Below are 23,036 nucleotides of genomic sequence, written 5' to 3' on the forward strand. Positions count from 1 at the left end.
TTGAAATGTTTGGCAAATATCGAAAGGTTTTGTTATAAATGACCCATCAAGTAGGCCTAGGGGCTATCCCTTTAGAATGATGTGAAACAAATTGAGAAAATCAAGCTGTCTGAAAAATTAGCCATGTCATGACAAGATGTTGACAATAACTTATTTTAACATCGGCATCATCATGTCACGACTGAACTGCCCCAAACTCCCACTGATGTGACAAATTGCATAACTTCCACTTCAAATAAAAAACTTGAGTTATGCTCCAACCAAGTGATTGAATACAACCTACAACTGAGGCTGATACAGCCAATGATGTGTGTATATATATATCATTGGATACAACTGATATAACCCACAAGTAAACCTGCCCATAGGTAACCCCAATAGCGGAACTGAAGGAGAATGAAGGTTGGAGGGCCAATACGTTAGGTGCCAGTGTGCCTAAAAGCCTGGTGATTTTCTGGCTGTTTTAGCTAGCCACCGTTAGCTACTTGGGGCTAACCATTGGGAAATATTACCCAGTCATAACATGAGGAAGATCTACCACCGGTAATAATTGTTTTGTATTTATAATTCGGAGTAGCTCGTAATAAGCATTCGGTTTCGTGAACGTAAAGATGGTAACAGTTATATAAACAAATAACCTATGTTGTTTTTATCTAACTAGCTAGACTAGCCGCCTGAAGCTAACGGGACAGGATGTTCTTCTTGTAGGGTGTGGCATGTTAAATGACAGACAGCGTGGATAGCCAAACATAATCTAGCACCTATGCGGAGTAGCCAATCGGAAGCAAGTATTACGAGAACCCCGACAGGAATTGCACGGAAACGACACGTGATATGTTTATAAAGCGGCAGGCGGTAGCTTTTCGGCGCCATTTCATTGTAGAACTGTTCGGCTTTTATTTAGTGGAAACATAACAGTGGACAAATTTGGAACATAAAAAGAATCCGGATCCATCCTGATGGAAACGGCCGTTAACCCGCCCCTTGACAGGTACCTTTAGGAACATTGTACCTTCAGGCTCGGGTCGGACCCGATTTTGCAGGCGTGACAATTAACACGAATCGGGACGGAATGGCTAAACCTAGTTAGCGAGTATTCACTGTCGGTGCATCAGCTCGCTAACTAGTCTTTTCTCAACTCTGACACGAACCAATGAAAATATTCAGTTGGCTAGTAAGATGTAAATATAGAGATGTTTTTTGTTCCTAACACCCCCTTAGATAGTTAACCATACAGTGAGGTTGATATTGACTTATTGTGTGAGTCAGCCTACTCAATAACTTAGTGCTGGGAGATTGTTTAGAATGGGCTGTGGTGATGAAACGCTTCATTGAGCGACACTGCGCCACCGCCATTTTCCTGCTATAAATCTTAATGACAGAGAAATAAACCGAGCTAGGGCCGCAGATGTGCAATTTATTTGCAGCTTATTCAGTTGCCCTAACCCGGTTGTTTACTTTCTGGTGTTCGCCAGCAAACGTTAGCGTCCTGGCTAACTAGATTGGTAGCTAGCTGAATTCAGTTGTTGACATTCGATGGTTCCAAGCTAACCAGCTAAGTTAGCGTTTCCACAAATGGGGTCTCACATAAACAAGCTAGTAACATGAGGAGCTAATTGGATAGTTGAACAAGGGTTTAAGTCACAGGAGTTTGACGGTTTTGACTGACGATCCTGAGGGTCTGTTTTGTCGTCCGTGTGTTTACACACACTCAAAAAGGCGGCGCGGCGACACTGATCCCACGCAATGACTATAAATAAGCGCGGAAGCCTCGCCTCTCTGCCGGCTGAAATGATTGCCACAGTTAAGAATGAAAGCATATCACATTTTAACTAGCTAATGCATTTGATTATTGCCTATTACCGGTTAAGACTCACAAATCAAAGTGAATTCAACGAAAATACTTGGGAGATTAGGCTAAGTATAACAAGTACTCATAGAGAGAACAGTAAACTGGGCAACCTACTGTAATGACACTGGCAGGGAGCATGCCTCAAACCCTCGACCTTATAGCGGCTATAATATAGCCCGAAGTCCAGCGCGCGATCGACTGTGCAAAAGCATGCTCAAACGGCAGTCGATATCCGTGCTTATAAATCCAGGGTCGTTACACTACTCTCCTTTCAAAGAGCGCGTCCTCGCGCTAGCTTGAGACTCTACGTCTTATAGGAACGCGCTCACCGGCCAAGCACACGTACTGTCTTGAATGCAAGGTCCGATCACTTCTGACACCAATGGAATGAAACCGGCCTCGAACCCTCTACCTTCTAGCCAGAAGTCCAGCACGCTATCGACTGTGCCCCAAAAGCATGCTCAAGCGGCAGAGTCGATATCTGCGGCACAGTCGATATCACCCTGGGCTAGAAGGTCGAGGGTTCGAGACCTTCTCCCTGCCTGTTTCATTACAGCATGCTCGAGCGGCAGAGTCGATATCTGTCCTTATAAACCCAGGGTTGTTACAAAACTATCAGTCTTTCCCCCTGGTTATTAATGAATAATATTATTAATGCATTGCCATACTTTGCAGCTCTTTCTCCAAATGTTTACCTTAACAAGGCCATGTTGTGTTTGGGTGTGTGTAAGTCCTGAGATGGAAAATCAGCTCATGAGCTTTGCCTCCCTTTGTGTGTCAGTGGGATGGCATGTGCGTGCTGTGTGAGCCCTGGGAGACTGGGAGAAAATTGGCAATCTGGTCCACACAGTGCAAAAGATGGAAGCGAATAGAGGGAGAACCTGCATGTTGTCACAATTCTACCACTGAATGCAGGTTTAACTGCCCTCAATGCTGCCTGAGGGATTTCCCATCCAGTGATCTGGGTTGCCGGGGCTGTGCCAAAAGTGGCAGCCTATTGATAGAATCCTCATTGCATTGGTGAGGGAGCAGATGGCAAAGGGCCTGTGTTGGCGAAGGGTTCCTTCCTAATGCTTTCCTGCTTGAATTGTGTAGCCTGCACCTAAAAGTTTGTCGTCATGTAGGTTGGCTTACAATGCACAATTAGTTGACTGTATTGACACTGACTGTAGGGCAATGAAGTATCGCAAAGATCAAGCACATTGTAGCTTACTACTTTTGAAATGCCAGAGCTGAGGGATAATTTTAGCATATGAATGAGGTTCTGTATTTCTCCCCTCATACATCCCCTTCTGTCTTCCCACCGCCTGTCCTGTCTATCCCACTACTTCAACCTCTCTCACCCTTTGTTCCTCTCTCCTGGTCAGCATCTCTCTGGGAGTGGTGGGGCTGTCTGGCGGCGGGATGGAGCACCATGCCTCGGGCCAAGGCAAGCGCATGCGGAAGCCCTCGCTGCTGTATGAAGGCTTTGAGAGCCCCCAGCTACCGTATGCGCCGCCCCCTCCCCCGGTCCAGCCCCCCGTCAGGGACCCTGGCCGGCAGGGCTGCATGACCAACCAGCTGCAGTTCCTCCAGAAGGCTATGATCAAGTCCCTGTGGAGGCACCATTTTGCCTGGCCATTCCATGAGCCAGTGGATGCCTTCAGACTCAACCTCCCAGTGAGTTACACTGTTTGTTTATAAACAAGTGTAGAGATTAGTGGTCACCAACAGTGGTCCTAGAGAGCCATGGGAGTTGCAAGCTTTTTACAACCCACCACCATGTAGGCCTACACCTATGAGCGTTTGTACATAGTTTACATCCTCGCCACACCACCTTTCAACTGTCATTACTCTTTTTCTTTATTCCATTCTTTATTTTTCTAGGATTATCACAAGATCATCAAGCAGCCCATGGACATGGGAACCATCAAGAAGCGGCTGGAGAACAACTACTATCGCAGCGCCAGTGAGTGCATGCAAGACTTCAACACCATGTTCACCAACTGCTACATCTACAACAAGGTATGGCCATAATATTTACATATGTGTAGGTCAGGCTAATGCATCAATGACAACAGACCTAATATATTTATCTAATTTATCACAAGGCCTTTCCATATTCACAGCAACTGTAGATGTAACTGGATTTAGATTATAAAGTGCCTGTGGCCTCTTCTCCTCTCCCAGCCCACAGATGACATAGTGCTGATGGCCCAGTCCCTGGAGAAGGTGTTCCTGCAGAAGGTGGCCCAGATGCCCCAGGAGGAGATTGAGCTGCCCCCTCCTGCCCCCAGGGGCAAACCGGGCAAGCCTGGCAAAGGAGGCCGCAAGTCCAACGGTGAGTCACTCTGGAGATTGTGATGGGGAAAAGCAGGGTTGGTGGATGTACTGTGTATGTTTGGTAAAAGAGGAGTTGGAACAACCTGTTTAATGTGTAGTGCACTGTACATCTTTGGCCATAATATTCTTGGCAGTATTATCACCATGGGTGTGTTCTTGGGCCTGATTTTTCTCTGCCCATCTTACAGCGTCAAAAGCTCACCAGGTCCCTGCGGTGTCCCAGTCAGCATACTCCTCCTCTGACACGGGTGACTCAGACACCCCCCCTCTGACCATGCTGCCCAAGAGTCTGCCCCCCACACAGCTGCTGAGCCTGCCCCCCACACTGCCCACCGCTAAGGTACCTCACCACACTTCACTCAAGATGCTAAGACCTGAATAGGAACTTGCTATAGTACTGTACATTGTATTGATGCTACACACTTGCTGCTGCTGCCTTCACACTGTATATTGGCTATAGAATACCATACTATAACTCTTCTCTCTCCCTGTGCAGAAGAAGGGAGTGAAGCGGAAGGCGGACACCACCACTCCCTCCAACATGATGACCATGCCCCTGGCTGTAGGAGGGGGTCGGATGGTGGGCCTGGGGAAAGGAGGCCACGGGCAAGGCCTGAGCCATGACCCCTCCACCCTCTCTCTCACCTCCCTGGGGGACATGGACCCCCCTCCCAGCCTGGTTAGAGGACCCATGGGCCCAGGGGGCCCCGTTCTGCTCCAGCCCATGATGGCTGGAGGCGGGAAGACCCTGGCTCGGCGCGGTGGCAGTGGACGCCCCATCAAGCCCCCCAAGAAAGACCTGCCGGACTCTGTGCAGCCAAAGGCGCCACGGCGGGCCAAGCTGAGTCAACAGCTGCGTTACTGTAGCAGCGTGCTGAAGGATCTGCTGTCCAAGAAACACGCGGCCTACGCCTGGCCCTTCTACAAGCCCGTGGACGCCTCGGCCCTGGGCCTGCACGACTACCACGACATCATCAAGTGCCCCATGGACCTCAGCAACATCAAGGTCAGCTTGCAAGATAGAGATGTCACATTGCCTTGACTCAATGAGAACTGAATGTGGCTGAAATACACAGTTCATGGATTATTACCTCCTATCTTCTCAGATTTGTTTTGCGTGGATTTCTTTCACAGTATGAAACTAAGGAGGCTTATCCCTATCTGGAGTCCTCTCCTTTATATGTTGGAGTTTAAAACAGTCTTTTCTCTCTCCCATCATTCTCTCAGAGGAGGATGGACAGTCGGGAGTACAGGGATTCGCAGCAGTTTTCCGCTGACATCCGACTCATGTTCTCCAACTGCTACAAATACAACCCCCCCGACCATGACGTAGTGGGCATGGCCCGCAAGCTGCAGGTGAGCTCTGTTTTGTCAACATAATTCACCCTGGAACCCTTAGTTCACCTTTGTTGCTTGACCTCTGTCCACTGCATGCTCAGGGGGTTTTACTTGGAATGACTGCGATGTGTGGTGGTCTACCTTGGCAGAATGCAATGACTGAAAGTCACTGGATAAGTCTACTTATTGTCTAATCTATAAATTGTTTTGACTCCATTTCTCTGTTCTGTCCCTACAACTTTGTTTCTTGTGATAACTGTTATTACTGTGTAACAAAACAAAAGGGACACGATCCACAATGGAGTAAAAAACAAGCTCACTCCGTTTTGTCCATCTGTCCAACTAGGACGTGTTTGAGTTCCGCTTCGCCAAGATGCCCGACGAGCCCCTCCAGCAGGCTCCTCCCAAGTCCCGAGGCATGGGCGGTGGCATGGGCACTCACGCTCACGGCGGCGGTGACTCCTCGTCTTCGTCGTCATCGTCTTCCTCCTCCTCCTCGTCGGAGAGTGAGCCCAGCAGCGAGAGTGAGAGCAGCTCGGACAGCGAGGAGGAGCGAGCACACCGCCTGGCCGAGTTACAGGACCAGGTGTGTACACAGGTAGACTCAACCCCCCGTTCACCGAACACACCGCACCACATACCTAACACAGGCCAGCTTTCATCTACACACCACAAGCATAGACTGCATCAAGAGTTTTAGACTTCTCTCCAACACAGGTTTTTCTAATATTCAGACAAATCCATGCTAGTATGCATACTTTCACTCAGTTGGTGTACATGTTCATACAAGTACTCTCTGTGTTCAAACATGTATTTTCACAAGCCTGCTATTTGCTGTATTTTCTTACTGTTACACTCTATGGTAGGCCTTCATTGTAAATGAGAATTTGTTCTTAACTGACTTGCCTAGTTAAATAAATAAAATATCACAGTATTCCTTCATGATCTAGCCATATAAGTGAAGTGTATTTGTCCAGTTGAACACTCCACCTCTGGTCTGCCCCCTGGTCACAGCTCCGAGCCGTACACGAGCAGTTGGCAGCCCTCTCCCAGGGCCCAATTGTCAAGAACAAGAAGAAGAGAGAGAAGAAAGACAAGAAGGAGAAAAAGAAGAAGAAGAAGCCGGAGAAGCGAAGCAGAGGACGGCCCAGCACGGCGGTAGGCTGTGAGGACTGGGAGATGCCGACGACAAAGCCGGTGAGGACTCCGAAGAGTAAATCCAGTAGCAGGAGCTCAGCTCCCGCCTCCTCACAGGGCAAGAGAGGCCCTGGCAAGAAGAAGGGCAGCAAGTAAGCACACACTGACCTCAAACACAACCTTTCTCTTTGCTTTTATTTGCTGGTTTCAGTCTCATTTTGTAGACTTTCACATTGCTTCCTCTTCTACCTTTTCTGTTTCCTCACTTTGCTTTTTTAAAAGTTTCTTACACCATTTTCTACTTCTTCTCTTTCATCACAATCCAATTTTCAACTTGACCTGCATTTGTTTCTCTAGAAACTACAGTGGGATTGCAGAGTACAGATTATTGTATGGGGCAGTATATCAAGTTCATTTTGATAAGAGATGAAAATAAAATTGAGGTGATTTTTTAAAAATGTAAATGTGTCAATGTAGGTTGTCATTATATTTGGCGTGGGGTCACGAGAAATGACAAAAAAATGTATAATTGGGTCCCCACAAGTTCGGCGTGAAAAAAATGGGCTCCGTGCTGGAAAAGTTTGCATACAATTTCTCTAGGACTAATCCATGGCCTCTAACAGCTTCCCTCTCCCTAGAAACACCAAGAAGTCCCAGGCTGCTACCATGCCCTACTACGCCCCGCCGGCATTCTCCATGCTGCCCCACTATGACTCCGAGGAGGAGGAGGAGACGTCTCCCATGTCGTACGACGAGAAGCGCCAGCTGAGCCTGGACATCAACAAGCTGCCCGGCGAAAAGCTGGGCCGCGTCGTCCACATCATCCAGTCCCGCGAGCCCTCGCTGCGCGACACCAACCCCGAGGAGATCGAGATCGACTTTGAGACGCTCAAGCCGTCGACGCTGCGCGAGCTGGAGCGCTACGTCATGTCGTGCCTGAGGAAGAAGCCCCGTAAGCCCTATGGTGAGGGGGAACGAATAGCAATAGCTAATGCTAGTATGGTGTGAATGGGAATGCATCATGTTGTCACTGCAGACGCTTGCTAATGCCTTGTTATGCTACAAAGGACTGATGCTACCAACTGGTGCTGTGGTGATAAAATGCTACATGCTAGCGCTCTGGTTGACTAATACCATACAAAATGAACTAGTCTTTCACTATGGAATGTTTGGATATGTATGTGAGGGCTGAGTATGTAACCTTTAACCTGTCTTCCTGTCTGTGTGTAACAGTGAAGAAAGGGGGCCCCGGCAAGTCCAGAGAGGAACTGGCCCTGGAGAAGAAGAGTGAGCTGGAGAGGAGGCTGCAGGATGTCAGCGGACAGCTCAACTCTGGCAAGAAACCCCAGAAACCCAAGGGTGAGAGCCACATGCACACAGACACACGGAACTGCTGTTGCACATGTAGCATTTAGCATTGAGATAAATACTAATCCTATTACCCCCTTTGTGTCTGTCTTGCAGCGGAGAAGCTCAGTGGTGTGGAGCCTCACGCCCAGCCCTCCCGCCTCAGCGGCAGCAGCTCCAGCTCGGACTCTTCCTCCTCCTCGTCATCCTCCTCCTCTGACACCAGCGAATCAGACTCGGGTTGATGAGACAGTGGGAGAGGGAGGGAACCTCCCCCCCCCGTCGAGCTCAGGGACATGTGGCAGCCCCAGGACGAAGTCTCCTGGGACAGTCAAGGGAGGGAAAAGAGTGCCCCTCCCTCAAAAGGCACCCCAGCTAGAACAATCCAAGATGAATGATGGTGGGATTAGGGTGGAGGACGCGTGAAGGTCACTAAGGATACTGAAGACCAGAAACATATTGAGAGTTCAGCCAGGTTTAAGAACGGCTGCCATGTTAGAGCCTTTATTTTTGAAATGTTGGTAATATGACAATACGAGAGCGCCTCTGACAGTTCCCTATGAAATGACCATTCAGGATAATGTATATCCAAGTCTTTACTCTGTTGTGGTTTCAACAAATTGCATATCTGCTTTCACTGGACATCTTCATAGCTTTTGAAACTATCAGAAATAAACAGTGCAGAAGCGTCAATCATCACAACGGCTATGGAGGAGGAAGTGGTGCTCTCAGAATGTTCAGACAGAAACCGCATCGGACCAACTCTGACTGCACAAGACCCCCAACACAAACACCTTGTTATCCCTCTCCTCCCTGTGTAAATACTTGTACAATTTATCTACGTTTCTTTTATAAAGAATAATTTTATGGCGATCCCCCAAAGAGGGAGACTGAGGAGTAGTGAAAGGATGTGGAGAGATGTGCTCAGCCCCATGTTGGACACTTCTTGATGTGCAATCATAGATTGATAAGAACTGAATGGGTATAAGCAGTATGGCAGAAACCCCACTTTGCCCTTCCGGAAAGCTATGTGGAGTGAGTATTGTAATGCTTACGCTTATCTGTTCTCTCACTACGAGACCGTCACTGTCTAGTGGTCGATTTTCAGATCTGGTAGTTGTCTTTTCTGTCAATCACGAGTCGGTACTTTTTGTTGTTGGTGCTTTGTGTTTCATTTTACATCTGTTCTTACTGCTTACAGACCAACATTCAGCTGGATATAAAGTTCAGAGGCAGGAGAGTTTTATTTCCATTCCATATGTTACTCTTGAGAGATCTAACTAATGACACGTGTCATACATGTATGGCACTTACCATTAAGAAACAGGCCGTGTGTCATTTCTCAGGAAAGGAGTAGGTTTCTTGATGGTGACACTGCAGTCTTAATCACAGCGGTCGTAGAAACTGATCTGTTTTGCAGTTCTAAGCAACTCCGTTCATTCTGTTTGTGCTTAAAGGAAGATTCCACTCTCCCAATCATTTGTCATTTTGTTTTTCGTTAATCCACTGTTGATACAGTTCCACAATGTTTTGTAAGTCAGCCATAACGTTTTCAACATTAGAACATTCAGAATACAGTCAGTGTCACAGTATGATGTGCTTTGTAAGCTAACTGTTGGTTAGCTGTTAGATCACCATGTACACCGGAGCAGACATCCTACGTTGAAGTCTGGACCAAGAGACCAGATGAGATGTGTAGAAGCTAGGCTGTTACATCACCATGTACACCGGAGCAGACATCCTACGTTGAAGTCTGGACCAAGAGATAGACCAGATGAGATGTATAGAAGCTGGGCTGTTACATCACCATGTACACAGGAGCAGACATCCTACGTTGAAGTCTGGACCAAGAGACCAGATGAGATGTGTAGAAGCTGGGCTGTTAGATCTCTAAGGAAATTGTGTGTGTGTATATATGTATAGTACTGTATTTCAGTGTTTCTACCAGTGAGTCTATTTTCCTGTCTTGCTTTTCTTTTATACTCTATATTTATCCTCTTCCGCTTAGTCATGCTTTATTATTCCAGAACATGTCCTGAACATTGTGTGGCCTCCTGGTTGGCTGGCATGCTTCTGAGCAGCAATCCAGTCATTTGAAAATTGTATATATTAAAATGAGACCTTCTATAAAGCCTTTTCTATTTGTTTGTAATATGTATACACAGTACACCCCTATTTATACGGTACCTATAGAAAGTATTCAGACCCCTTGACTTTTTGCACAAAGCATTGTTCTAAAATTGATTGAATTATTTGTTTTCCTCAATCTACACACAAGACCCCATAATGACAAAGCAAAAACAGGTTTTTAGAAATATTTGCTAATTTATCATTTGAAAATATCACATTTACGTAAGTATTCAGACCCTTTACTCGGTACTTTGTTGAAGAACCTTTGGCAAAGACTACAGCCTCAAATCTTATTGGGTATGACGCTACAAGCTTAGCACACCTGTATATGGAGTTTCCCTATTCTTTGCAGATCCTCTCAAGTTCTGTCAGGTTGGATGGGGAGCGTTGCTGCACAGCTATTTTCAGGTCTCCAGAGATGTTCGATAGGGTTCAAGTCCAGTCTCTTGCTGGGCCATTCAAGACTTGTCCTGAAGCCAGTCCTGCGTTGTCTTGGCTGTGTGCTTAGGGTCGTTGTCCTGTTGGAAGGTGAACCCAGTCTGAGGTTGAGTGCTCTGGAACAGGTTTTCATCCAGGAACTCTGTACTTTGATCTGTTCATCTTTGCCTTGATCCTGACTAGTGTAACGGATGTGAAATGGCTAGCTAGTTAGCGGTGGTGTGCGCTAAATAGCGTTTCAATCGGTGACGTCACTTGCTCTGAGATCTTGAAGTAGTGGTTACCCTTGCTCTGCAAGGGCCGCGCGGCTTTTGTGGAGCGATGGGTAAAGATGCTTCGTGGGTGACTTGATGTGTGCAGAGGGTCCCTGGTTCGCGCCCGGGTATGGGCGAGGGGACGGTCTAAAGTTATACTGTTACACTAGTATCCCATTCCCTGCCGCTGAAAAACATCTGCCACCACCATGCTTAACCATATGGATGGTGCCAGGTTACCTCCAGATGTGACACTTTGCATTCAGGCCAAAGAGTTCAATCTTGGTTTCATCAGACCAGAGAATCTGGTTTCTTATGGTCAGAGTCTTTAGGTGCCTTTTGGCAAACTCCAAGTGGGCTGTCATGTGCCTTTTACTAAGGAGTGGCTTTCATCTGGCCACTCTACCACAAAGGCCTGATTGGTGGAGTGCTGCACAGATGGTTGTACTTCTGGAAGGTTCTCCCATCTCAACAGAGGAACTCTAGATTTCTGTCAGAGTGACCTTTGGGTTCTTGGTCACATCCCTGACCAAGGCTCTTTCCCCTTGATTGTTTGGCCGGGCGGCCAGCTCTAGTTAGAGCCTTGATGGTTCCAAACTTCTTCCATGTAAGAATGATTGAGGGCACTGTTCTTGTGGACTTTCAATGCTGCATAATTGTTTTGGTACCCTTCTCCATATCTGTGCCTCGACAATCCTGTCTCTGAGCTCTACGGACAATTCCTTCGACCTCATGGCTTGGTTTTTGCTCTGACATGCACTGTCAACTGTGCACACCTTATATAGACAGGTGTGTGCCTTTCCAAATCATGTCCAATTAATTGAATTTACCACAGGTGGACTCCAATCATGTTGTAAAAACATCAAGGATAATCAATGGAAACAGGTTGCACCTGAGCTCAATTTCGAGTCTCATAGCAAAGGGTCTGCATACTTACGTAAATAAGGTATTTCTGTTTCTCATGGTCTGAGAGTCGTTAAGGGCCTTTTGGCAAACGCGCTGTCATGTGCCTTTTATTGAGGAGTGGCTTCTGTCTGGCCACTCGACCATAAAGGCCTGATTGGTGGAGTGCTGCAGAGATGGTTGTCCTTCTGGAAGGTTCTCCCATCTCCACAGACAAACTCTAGAGCTCTGTCAGAGTGACCATCGGGTTCTGACCAAGGCCCTTCTTCCCTGAATGCTCAGTTGGCCGGGCGGCCAGCTCTAAGAGTCATGGTGGTTCCAAACTAATTCCATTTAACAACGAGGGAAGCCACTGTGTTCTTGGGGACCTTCAATGCTGCAGAAATGTTTTGGTACCCTTCCCCAGATCTGTGCCTCAACTTTTCTAAATCATGTCCAATCAATTGAATTTACCACAGGTGGAGTCCAAATCAAGGTGTAGAAACATCTCAAGGATGTTCAATGGAAACAGGATACACCTGAGCTCAATATCGAGTCTCATAGCAAAGGGTGTGAATTCTTATGTAAATAAGGTATTTCTGTTTTCTATTTTTTATACATTTGGTACAATGTATAAACCTGTTTTCGCTAAGTCATTATGAGGTATTGTGTGTAGGTTGCTGAGGATTATATTTAAAAAATATTTTAGAATAAGGCTGTAACCTAACAAAATTGGGGGAAAGTCAAGGGGTCTGAATACTTTCCAAAGGCACTGTGTGTATGTGTGTGTATATACACTGCTCAAAAAAATATGAGGTCTAGCATTGTCTTGCATTAGGAGGAACCCAGGGCCAACCGCACCAGCATATGGTCTCACAAGGGGTCTGAGGATCTCATCTCGGTACCTAATGGCAGTCAGGCGACCTCTGGCGAGAACATGGATGGCTGTGCGGCCCCCCAAAGAAATGCCACCCCACACCATGACTGACCCACCGCCAAACCGGTCATGCTGGAGGATGTTGCAGGCAGCTGAACGTTCTCCACGGCGTCTCCAGACTCTGTCACGTCTGTCACATGTGCTCAGTGTGAACCTGCTTTCATCTGTGAAGAGCACAGAGCGCCAGTGGCGAATTTGCCAATCTTGGTGTTCTCTGGCAAATGCCAAACGTCCTGCACGGTGTTGGGCTGTAGTAAGCCCAACCCCCACCTGTGGATGTCGGGCCCTCATGCCACCCTCATGGAGTCTGTTTCTGACCATTTGAGCAGACACATGCACATTTGTGGCCTGCTGGAGGTCATTTTGAAGGGCTCTGGCAGTGCTCCTCCTTGCACAAAGGCGGAGGTAGCGGTCCGGTTGCTGGGTTGTTTCCCTCCTACGGCCTCCTCCAAGTCTCCTGATGTACTGGCCTGTCTCCTGGTAGCGCCTCCATGCTCTGGACACTACGCTGACAGACACAGCAAACCTTCTTGCCACAGCTCGCATTGATGAGCCACTTGTGTGGGTTGTAGACTCCGTCTCATGCTACCACTAGAGTGAAAGCACCGCCAGCATTCAAAAGTGACCAAAACATCAGCTAGGAAGCATAGGAACTGAGAAGTGGTCTGTGGTCACCACCTGCAGAACCACTTCTTTATTGGGGGTGTCTTGCTAATTGCCTATAATTTCCACCTGTTGTCTATTCCATTTGCACAACAGCATGTGAAATTTATTGTCAATCAGTGTTGCTTCCTAAGTGGACAGTTTGATTTCACAGAAGTGTGATTGACTTGGAGTTACATTGTGTTGTTTAAGTGTTCCCTTTATTTTTTTGAGCAGTGTAAATATATATATATATAAATAAATTAGAGGTCAACCAATTAATCGGAATGGCCGATTAAATAGGGCCGATTTCAAGTTTTCATAACAATCGGTAATCGGCATTTTTGGACACCGATCATGGCCGATTACATTGCATTCCACGAGGAGACTGCGTGGCAGGCTGACTACCTGTTACGCGAGTGCAGCAAGCAGCCATGGTAAGTTGCTAGCTAGCATTAAACTTATCTTATAAAAAACAAACATAATCACTAGTTAACATGGTTGATGATATTACTAGTTTATCTAGCTTGTCCTGCGTTGAATATAATCGATGCTGTGCCTGTTAATTTATCATTGTATCAAAGCCTACTTTGCCAAACGGGTGATTTAACAAGCACATTCGGGGAAAAAAGCACTGTCGTTGCACCAATGTGCACCTAACCATAAACATCAACGCCTTTCTTAAAATCAATACACAAGTATATATTTTTTAACCTGCATATTTAGTTAATATTGCCTGCTAACATGAATTTCTTTTAACTAGGGAAATTGTGTCACTTCTCTTGCGTTCTGTGCAACAGAGTCAAAGTATATGCAGCAATTTGGGCCGCCTCGCTCGTTAAGAACTGCGAAGACTATTCCTTCTATTCCTATTCCTTCCTAACAAAGACAGTGACCTCTGTCATTGCCAACAAAGGGTATATAACAAAGTATTGAGATAAACTTTTGTTATTGACCAAATACTTATTTTCCACCATAATTTGCAAATAAATTCATAAAAAATCCTACAATGTGATTTTCTGGATTTTTTTCTCTAATTTTGTCTGTCATAGTTGAAGTTTACCTATAATGAAAATTACAGGTCTCTCTCATCTTTTTAAGTGGGAGAACTTGCACAATTGGTGGCTTACTATGCTTTTTTTTTGCCCCACTGTATATATATATATATATATATATATATATATATATATATATATATATATAATATACACAGAGTAGAAATTTTAATGCAACAATTTCAAATATTTGACTGAGTTACAGTTCATATAAGAGAGACAGTCAATTGAAAATCGGTCAATTTAAATAAATTAGGCCATAGCCTATGGATTGGTTTGGGTCAGAAAACCAGTCCATATCTGGTGTGTCCACCAATTTGCCTCATGCCGCGCGTTTTCCGGCTGTTGATTGTGGCCTGTGGAATGTTGTCCCACTCCTCTTCAATGGCTGTGCGAAGTTGCTGGATATTGGCGGGAACACGCTGTTGTACACGTCGACCGAGAGCATCCCAAACATACTCAATGGGTGACATCTGGTGAGTATGCAGGTCATGGAAGAACTGGGACATTTCCTGCTTCCAGAAATGATGTACAGAATCTTGAGACACGGGGCTGTGCATTATCATGTTGAAAACATGAGGTGATGGCGTTGGATGATTTGAAGGACAAAGGGCCTCGGGATCTCGTCGCGGTATCTCTATCAGTGGAGGCTGCTGAGGGGAGAGAGCTCATAATAATTAGCGGAACTGAAAAAATGAAATGGTTTCCAGGTGTTGGATGCCATGTGTTTGATGTATTAGATACCGTTCCACTGATTCCGCTCCAGTCATTACAACGAGCACTAAGATGCCACCAACCTCCTGTGCTGTGCATTCAAATTGCTATCGATAAAATGCAATTGTGTTCGTTATCCATAGTTTACGACTGCCCATACCACAACCCAACAACCACCATGGGGCACTCTTCACAACAACGCCATACATGCTGTCTGCCTGGTAGTTGAAACTGGGATTCATCCGTGAAGAAGACACTTCTCCAGCATGCCAGTGGACATCGAAGGTGAACATTTGCCCACTGAAGTCGGTGACGACGCCAAACTGCAGTCAGGTCAAGACCCTGGTGAGGACAACGAGCACGCAGACGAGCTTACCTGAGAAGGTTTCTGACAGTTTGTGCAGAAATACTTTGGTTGTGCAAACCCACAGTTCCATCAATGTCCGGGTGGCTGGTCTAAGACGACCCCGCAGGTGAAGAAGCCGGATGTGGAGGTCCTGGGCTGGCGTGGTTACCCGTGGTCTGCTGTTGTGAGGCCGGTTGGACAGTACAGTTTAATTAACAATAAAGGGCAGACACTGTAATGATCATGACTCCACAGTAGGTGGCAGCAGTCAGACGTGGGCAATGTCAGGGCGATGCTGATCATTCAGATAGAAATGTATTGTGTAGAATGCAGAATAGGGAGTCATGTCCCAGCGCTATTTATTGAGTTTCTATCTGCAAAGTTCTGAATGTTTCACCTCTTTGATACACCCTAGTTGTGTGTAAGGTGTGACATGCATGCTCAGAATGACTAATGTTCTCTATGTAATAACCATAGATATGGTAATAACATCAGTGTCATCAAGATAAAAGATTCGATTGGCTGATGATATTGAGGAAGTCACCTGACACCTTCAGCAGCACTGTTTGGAGTACTACACAATAATCAGAACATTACTGATAAGCCTTACTGGACAAGTGTACTTAGGATGGGGTGCAGAGTGTTCCTGGCTTTTATACGGGGTGTTTGTCTACTGTCACACTGCCAAAGTAAGTCCACTTTCACTCTTTTCATATGAGAGAGAAAGGAAGCAGACTGGGAATTATTTTGCTTGCAAGAATCACTTTAGCATACTGCGTTCCAGTATTCTATTCCGTAAACCCATAGATGCAGACATCTGCTTTATATCAGTTCCCATTGTTATTAAAACAACATTTTACTGAAAGGCGTAATCAAATGAATTATATTGCATTCAACATCTCTCGTACTCTTTGGCAAAGCATGCTACTAGACAGCAAGATGTGTCATTTTCCGTCTTAACCTCTGTTATTGAACACAGGCAAACATTTGCTGCGGTTTTTGACCTTCTGCCAAAAAAACGGCACTAGCGACGAAGAGTATGACGTGGAGTTTGATGGAGATGAGCTCTTCTACCCAGCAGTGGACAACTGACCCAGGGACTGCCTCACGACGTGTACGTGTCCCTCGGAACCTGCCAGTACAACATCCCCCGCTGCATTGTGGGAGAAAAGAGCCCGCCAGAGGCAATAGGTGAGTGCTGTTTCTGCAAAGTCACACCCCAGCTAGCACATCATTATGTGAGAACCATTTCTGAGAATGTTTCTTAGAGCTTGGTGAGAGCGTGGTTGTCCTATGGTTATTTTGCGTACAACCTTACCACAACTTTTTGGGAATGATGCAGGGCAGTTGCTTGACTTTGGAACATTCTCAGCACATTTAAGGAACTTGACAAAGTGGTTTGATATTGGGAATGTTCTCAAATAGTTCAGAGAAGGTTAAGAAACAACATTCTTGTGTGAGAATTTCAGTACTTCAGCATAACTTTTAATCATGGTTCTATTTTGCGATGTTCTCATTGTACAGAGAATGTTAAAAAGACATTCCATAAAAACCACAAGAAAATGTTTAACGTTCTAATAATGTTATTTAGAAACATGCATTCTGTTCTCAGCCTCAATAAAACACTCTCTTGTTAACTGTGTTCAGGTGTTATGGCCATGCCCATTAATTGGCCACACCTGATCTTAATGAGTACTTGTTTTCTTTGAAATGGGGTCTGTTTGAATAGACTAAAATGAACAGCTTTGTATGCCTTAATGTTAGCTCCATCCTGGTGGCGCAGTGGACTAAGGTGTCTTCTATAACAAATTGGTTTGGTGTTTTTCCGAACTCTGGTGCATTTAGCCCCTTAGTTCAGTTCGTTTGGACTGGTGTGAACACTATCCCTACATGTACATATTACCTCAATTAGCCTGACTAACGGGTGCCCCCGCACATTGACTCTGCACTGGCACCACCTGTATATAGCCTCGCTACTGTTATTTTCACTGTCATTTTAGTTGTTTTTCTTATCTATTGTTTACCTAATACCTATTTGTAAACTTACAAGCCCTAACCAACAGTGCAATTTTTAAGAAAGCATTTCACTGTAAGGTCTACTACACCGGTTGTATTCGACACACTGACAAATAAACTTTGATTTGATCCGCACTCTGGAGTGCACAAAACAATGGGCAAAAAAGGGTGCAGGTTATTGGTTATGTGATGAAATTCATGCAGCATAATAACGAATTGACACTCTCCTCGATCACTCTACCACTCATCGGTGGTCACCGAGGTGAGAGGACGAAGGAGTGCCCAAATTAGAATCCCCCCCTCCCCAACAGAGGTGCCCACCTCCCACATATACTCCCAGAGAGAGGTGGAGCTGGGGGTCCCCAACACACTCATCTGCCAGGTCAGTGATTTCCACTCAACACCCGTGGATGTGACTTGGACCAGGAACGAGCAGCCGGTGGGAGAGAGGACTGTCATTCAGACCCAGTACTACTCCAATAAAGACATCAGCTTCAGGATCTTCTCCTACCTGAGCATCACACCTCAGGAGGGGGACATCTACTCCTGTAGCGTGGGTAATGTGAGCCTGCAGGAACCCCTCACCGGGATCTGGGGTGAGTCACTGTTGGTGTGACCTTATACTGTAGGGTACGACGCAGAGAAAGGTGGGATGTTATTGATACTGTATTAGGGACACTAACAAGTTAATTGTTTCTTCACTATATGTGTCCACAGAGGTTGAAGTGGACACGGATCACCAGACTGTAGAGACAGCAGTGTGACTCTAGGAGTGGTGGGAGTAGCAACAGGAGTGTGGTTTATTAAAAAAGCCAAGAGGTCTGGTTGGGCCTTAAGAACATAGGCAACAATCAGCTCTCAGCGATACAGCAAGGGCTCCATGCACCAATACCAAGGACAATTATCATATTCAGCAACCTACAACTACGCTGGCGACCAATATAATGCAGTTCACTATTTCCTACATTTGATTCATAATCTTAATAAAATACTCCTTAATTGTTTTTCAGACCGGGACATGTTTTTTTTGGCTTTGGTAATGTAGGCACTACACATGTATTCAATGTCACATTTCTGTATTACATGAAAATAAGAAATACTTGTTACAGTATTCTTTGTGGGTGTTTTCTTCCTTTAGGTGTACTTCTCAGTTTGTAAACCTGCAACATGGTTAGCCTTGGCTATTATAATTTGTATAAAAGGAAGTGGTTGGTTACTGTTGCACAAAGATAATGCAGTGACTCAGGGCAACCATATGAGGATATTTATATTTTTCCAACACACCACCCAAACCAGAAATATCTCATTCTGTCCATGTGAGGGCTGATATTAACTTCAATTCATTCCACAGATTATCACTTACCGTACAAAACTTGTAATTTTTTTTTTTACATTTGTTTTGTCAGGTGTGGCAAGGGAAAACAACTATTTTCACTCAATATCAGAAACAGTTTACAGCAGTATAGCAAGGGGGGACCTTATTGGATACCAAGGTGGAGCTTAATCTTGTTTGTCACACAGTGGGATGTACCTGTCAATGATAGCTGCTTCAACTGGTAGACTTCAGTGTAGTTATTTGTCTCTATCTGGGTGACTGGATGCACCATGGCTCTCTGCTGGGTCTATTGGGTGGCTGGATGCACCATGGCTCTCTGCTGGGTCTATTGGGTGGCTGGATGCACCATGGCTCTCTGCTGGGTCTATTGGGTGGCTGGATGCACCATGGCTCTCTGCTGGCTCTATTGGGTGGCTGGATGCACCATGGCTCTCTGCTGGGTCTATTGGGTGGCTGGATGCACCATGGCTCTCTGCTGGGTCTATTGGGTGGCTGGATGCACCATGGCTCTCTGCTGGGTCTATTGGGTGGCTGGATGCACCATGGCTCTCTGCTGGGTCTATTGGGTGGCTGGATGCACCATGGCTCTCTGCTGGGTCTATTGGGTGGCTGGATGCACCATTGCTCTCTGCTGGGTCTATTGGGTGGCTGGATGCACCATGGCTCTCTGCTGGGTCTATTGGGTGGCTGGATGCACCATGGCTCTCTGCTGGGTCTATTGGGTGGCTGGATGCACCATGGCTCTCTGCTGGGTCTATTGGGTGGCTGGATGCACCATGACTCTCTGCTGGGTCTATTGGGTGGCTGGATGCACCATGGCTCTCTGCTGGGTCTATTGGGTGGCTGGATGCACCATGGCTCTCTGCTGGGTCTATTGGGTGGCTGGATGCACCATGGCTCTCTGCTGGGTCTATTGGGTGGCTGGATGCACCATGGCTCTCTGCTGGGTCTATTGGGTGGCTGGATGCACCATTGCTCTCTGCTGGGTCTATTGGGTGGCTGGATGCACCATGGCTCTCTGCTGGGTCTATTGGGTGGCTGGATGCACCATGGCTCTCTGCTGGGTCTATTGGGTGGCTGGATGCACCATTGCTCTCTGCTGGGTCTATTGGGTGGCTGGATGCACCATGGCTCTCTGCTGGGTCTATTGGGTGGCTGGATGCACCATGGCTCTCTGCTGGGTCTATTGGGTGGCTGGATGCACCATGGCTCTCTGCTGGGTCTATTGGGTGGCTGGATGCACCATGGCTCTCTGCTGGGTCTATTGGGTGGCTGGATGCACCATGGCTCTCTGCTGGGTCTATTGGGTGGCTGGATGCACCATGGCTCTCTGCTGGGTCTATTGGGTGGCTGGATGCACCATGGCTCTCTGCTGGGTCTATTGGGTGGCTGGATGCACCATGGCTCTCTGCTGGGTCTATTGGGTGGCTGGATGCACCATGGATCTCTGCTGGGTCTATTGGGCGACTGGATGCACCATGGCTCTCTGCTGGGTCTATTGGGCGGCTGGATGCACCATGGCTCTCTGCTGGGTCTATTGGGCGGCTGGATGCACCATGGCTCTCTGCTGGGTCTATTGGGCGGCTGGATGCACCATGGCTCTCTGCTGGGTCTATTGGGTGGATGGATGCACCATGGCTCTCTGCTGGGTCTATTGGGTGACTGGATGCACCATGGCTCTCTGCTGGGTCTATTGGGTGGCTGGACTTTCTGCCATTCAGACCCGGGCAACACCAGCAGGTGAGTCAAGTCTATTTTTTGATGAAATGCATGATGTGTCTAACATACTGTATATTTTGAAGAATGTATCAAATGAAGTTGACAGATATTTTGTGACAATACAGTATAACAACTCCACAAAGACAATGATAAGGAGATTTACCTGAATCACGAAGCAACAACATATTTTTTGAGTGTACCTCATTGCACAATTACATGGAAAGGGATACAACAGTCCAAATGAATAAATGTATTTGTTTCAGGTGGGTACCAGTTCCAGGGGATAGTTGACTGTGAATATGATGACACCACTGATAATATGATTTACTTTGTGAAAAACATATTCAACCAAAAATTGACCACCATCTATGACTCCAGGGTTCAGAAGTATGTAGGTTTTGGGGAGTTTGGCATATGCAATGCAGATCACTACAACAGCCAAGCTTGGAAAATGGCTATAAGGAAAGCAGAAGTGGAGACTATTTGCCGATACAGTGCAAGATTCTTCAAACTGAGCACTTTGGAAAGAATAGGTAAGTCATTTTTATGTTTCTTTCCTTTCTTAGTAATTTGCACATACTGTACATTTTTTAAGTCAAGTTTGATAAAAATGTTGATGTTTCGGGCCGGGGACTTTCATCAGACAGACAACTTAATTTCTACATCATCCTATGTCCCAGTGCCTCCCATTGTCAAAGCCCGCCTGACCAAGCCCTCTCGCTACGGGGAGCTGTCCATGCTGGAGTGCAGCGTTCTAGGCTTCTACCCTCAGGAGGTGAGGGTGAGCTGGCTGAGAGACGGGCTGGAGACCACCACAGCCGTGATCTCCACAGACACACTGGCTAACGGGGAGTGGAGCTACCAGCTCGACTCCTACCTAGAGTTCAGGCCTCAGAGAGGGGAGAGGGTAAGCTGCATGGTTGAGCACCCCAGCCTAGATGAACCACTGGAGGTGGTCTGTGGTGAGAGACCTGGGGAAGAGAGGGAGTATTGTGGTCTGGAGTGAGAGCTGGAGGGAGGGGAGGACAGTTGGAATGGAAATGTAGGGGAGAGGGGTACAGAAAGAGGGAAGAACATTCTGCTTATAGCAGTGTTTTCATGAAAATGTCAATAGATTTGAAGTTACTGGATTGGTAGCAGCCATGTGGTAGAGTGTGATTGTTGTTTTACATAATTCCATTCCCAGATACCTCAGGCCTGGATGCTAAATGGTTTAAAATGGCAATAGGCTGTGTTCCCTTTTCAATGGTGTAGCCATGGCTATTGGAGGAGGAGTTTACGACTGGTGGAAGAACAGGTAAGTCACAACATTATCACACAATGGACAGAGATTTTATGTAAACTAGAAATCTATTGTATTTTCGATTTCAAGAAGTTTCATAATGTAGACATATTTTACTGTTTCAGGTCAGGCTTTAGGCGTGTGAATAGATAAGGTAAGGCATTTTTCTATATTGTGTTTGACATTTTTTGCAAAAAAATAAACATTTCTATCCAGTGTGTGCAAATGAGGTAAGGCAATAAATAGGCCGTAGTGGCGAAGTAATTACAATTTAGCAATTAAACACTGGAGTGATAGATATGCAGAAGATGAATGTGCATGTAGAGATACTGGGGTGCAAATGAGCAAAGAAATAAATAACAATATGGGGATGAGGTAGTTGGATGGCCTATTTACAGATGGGCTATGTACAGGTGCAATGATCTGCTCTGACAGCTGATGCTTAAAGTTAGTGAGGGAGATATGAGTCTCCAGCTTCAGTGATTTTTGCAATTCGTTCCAGTCATTGGCAGCAGAGAACTGGGAGGAAAGGCGGCCAAAGGAGGAATTGGCTTTGGGGTTGACCAGTGAAATATACCTGCTGGAGTGAGTGCTACGGGTGGGTGGTGCTGTGGTGACCAGTGAGCTGAGATAAGGCGGGGCTTTACCTTGCAAGGACTTATAGATGACCTGGTGCCAGTGGGTTTGGCGACGAATTTGAAGTGAGGGCCAGCCAACGAGAGCATACAGGTCACAGTGGTGGGTAGTACATGGGGCTTTAGTGACAAAACGGATGGCATTGTGATAGTCTGCATCCAATTTGCTGAGTAGAGTGTTGGAGGCTATTTTGTAAATGACATCGCTGAAGTCGAGGATCGGTAGGATAGTCAGTTTTACGAGGGTATGTTTGGCAGTATGAGTGAAGGATGCTTTGTTGCGAAATAGGAAGCCGATTCTACATTTTAATTTTGTATTGGAGATGCTTAATGTGAGTCTGGAAGGAGAGTTTACAGTCTAACCAGACATCTAGGTATTTGTAGTTGTCCACATATTCAGAACCGTCCAGAGTAGTGTCAGAACCGTCCAGAGTAGTGATGCTGGATGGGCGGGCAGGTGCGGGCAGCGATCGGTTGAAGAGCATGCATTTAGTTTTACTTGTTTTAAGAGCAGTTGGAGGCCACGGAAGGAGAGTTGTATGGCATTGAAGCTCTTCTGGAGGTTAGTTAACACAGTGTCCAAAGAAGGGCCAGAAGTATACAGAATGGTGTCGTCTGCGTAGAGGTGGATCAGAGAATCACCAGCAGCAAGAG

At 46.3% G+C, this 23,036-nt stretch overlaps 1 protein-coding gene across 4 annotated transcripts; it reads left to right on the plus strand.

Moving 5' to 3' along the window:
* The first annotated feature begins 858 nt into the window (after positions 1–858).
* LOC115104348 (bromodomain-containing protein 2-like) lies at positions 859–10,127 on the plus strand. Of its 4 annotated transcripts, none has more exons than XM_029625782.2 (12): positions 859–991; positions 3,220–3,511; positions 3,719–3,856; positions 4,022–4,172; positions 4,363–4,514; positions 4,671–5,180; positions 5,402–5,530; positions 5,859–6,110; positions 6,527–6,801; positions 7,273–7,613; positions 7,883–8,008; positions 8,114–10,127. In XM_029625782.2, the coding sequence occupies exons 1-12, from the start codon at positions 960–962 to the stop codon at positions 8,239–8,241; spliced, it is 2,526 nt and encodes an 841-aa protein (XP_029481642.2). In that variant the 5' UTR covers positions 859–959; the 3' UTR covers positions 8,242–10,127. The 4 variants fall into 4 exon arrangements, with proteins under 4 accessions (XP_029481642.2, XP_029481658.2, XP_029481649.2 ...); XM_029625798.2 differs by having other exon boundaries at positions 7,288–7,613; XM_029625789.2 differs by having other exon boundaries at positions 5,859–6,098.
* The last annotated feature ends 12,909 nt before the right edge of the window (positions 10,128–23,036 follow it).

The sequence above is a fragment of the Oncorhynchus nerka genome, linkage group LG3 (assembly GCF_034236695.1).
Source record: "Oncorhynchus nerka isolate Pitt River linkage group LG3, Oner_Uvic_2.0, whole genome shotgun sequence".
Lineage (NCBI taxonomy): Eukaryota > Metazoa > Chordata > Actinopteri > Salmoniformes > Salmonidae > Oncorhynchus > Oncorhynchus nerka.

Coding starts and splice junctions, on each gene's coding strand:
- LOC115104348 (XM_029625782.2), top strand. CDS start 960: ATGGAAACGGCCGTTAACCCGCCCCTTGACAG. Junction 6,111..6,526: donor AGGACCAGGTGTGTACACAG/GTAGACTCAACC, acceptor CCCTGGTCACAG/CTCCGAGCCGTACACGAGCA. Junction 7,614..7,882: donor GAAGCCCCGTAAGCCCTATG/GTGAGGGGGAAC, acceptor TGTGTGTAACAG/TGAAGAAAGGGGGCCCCGGC.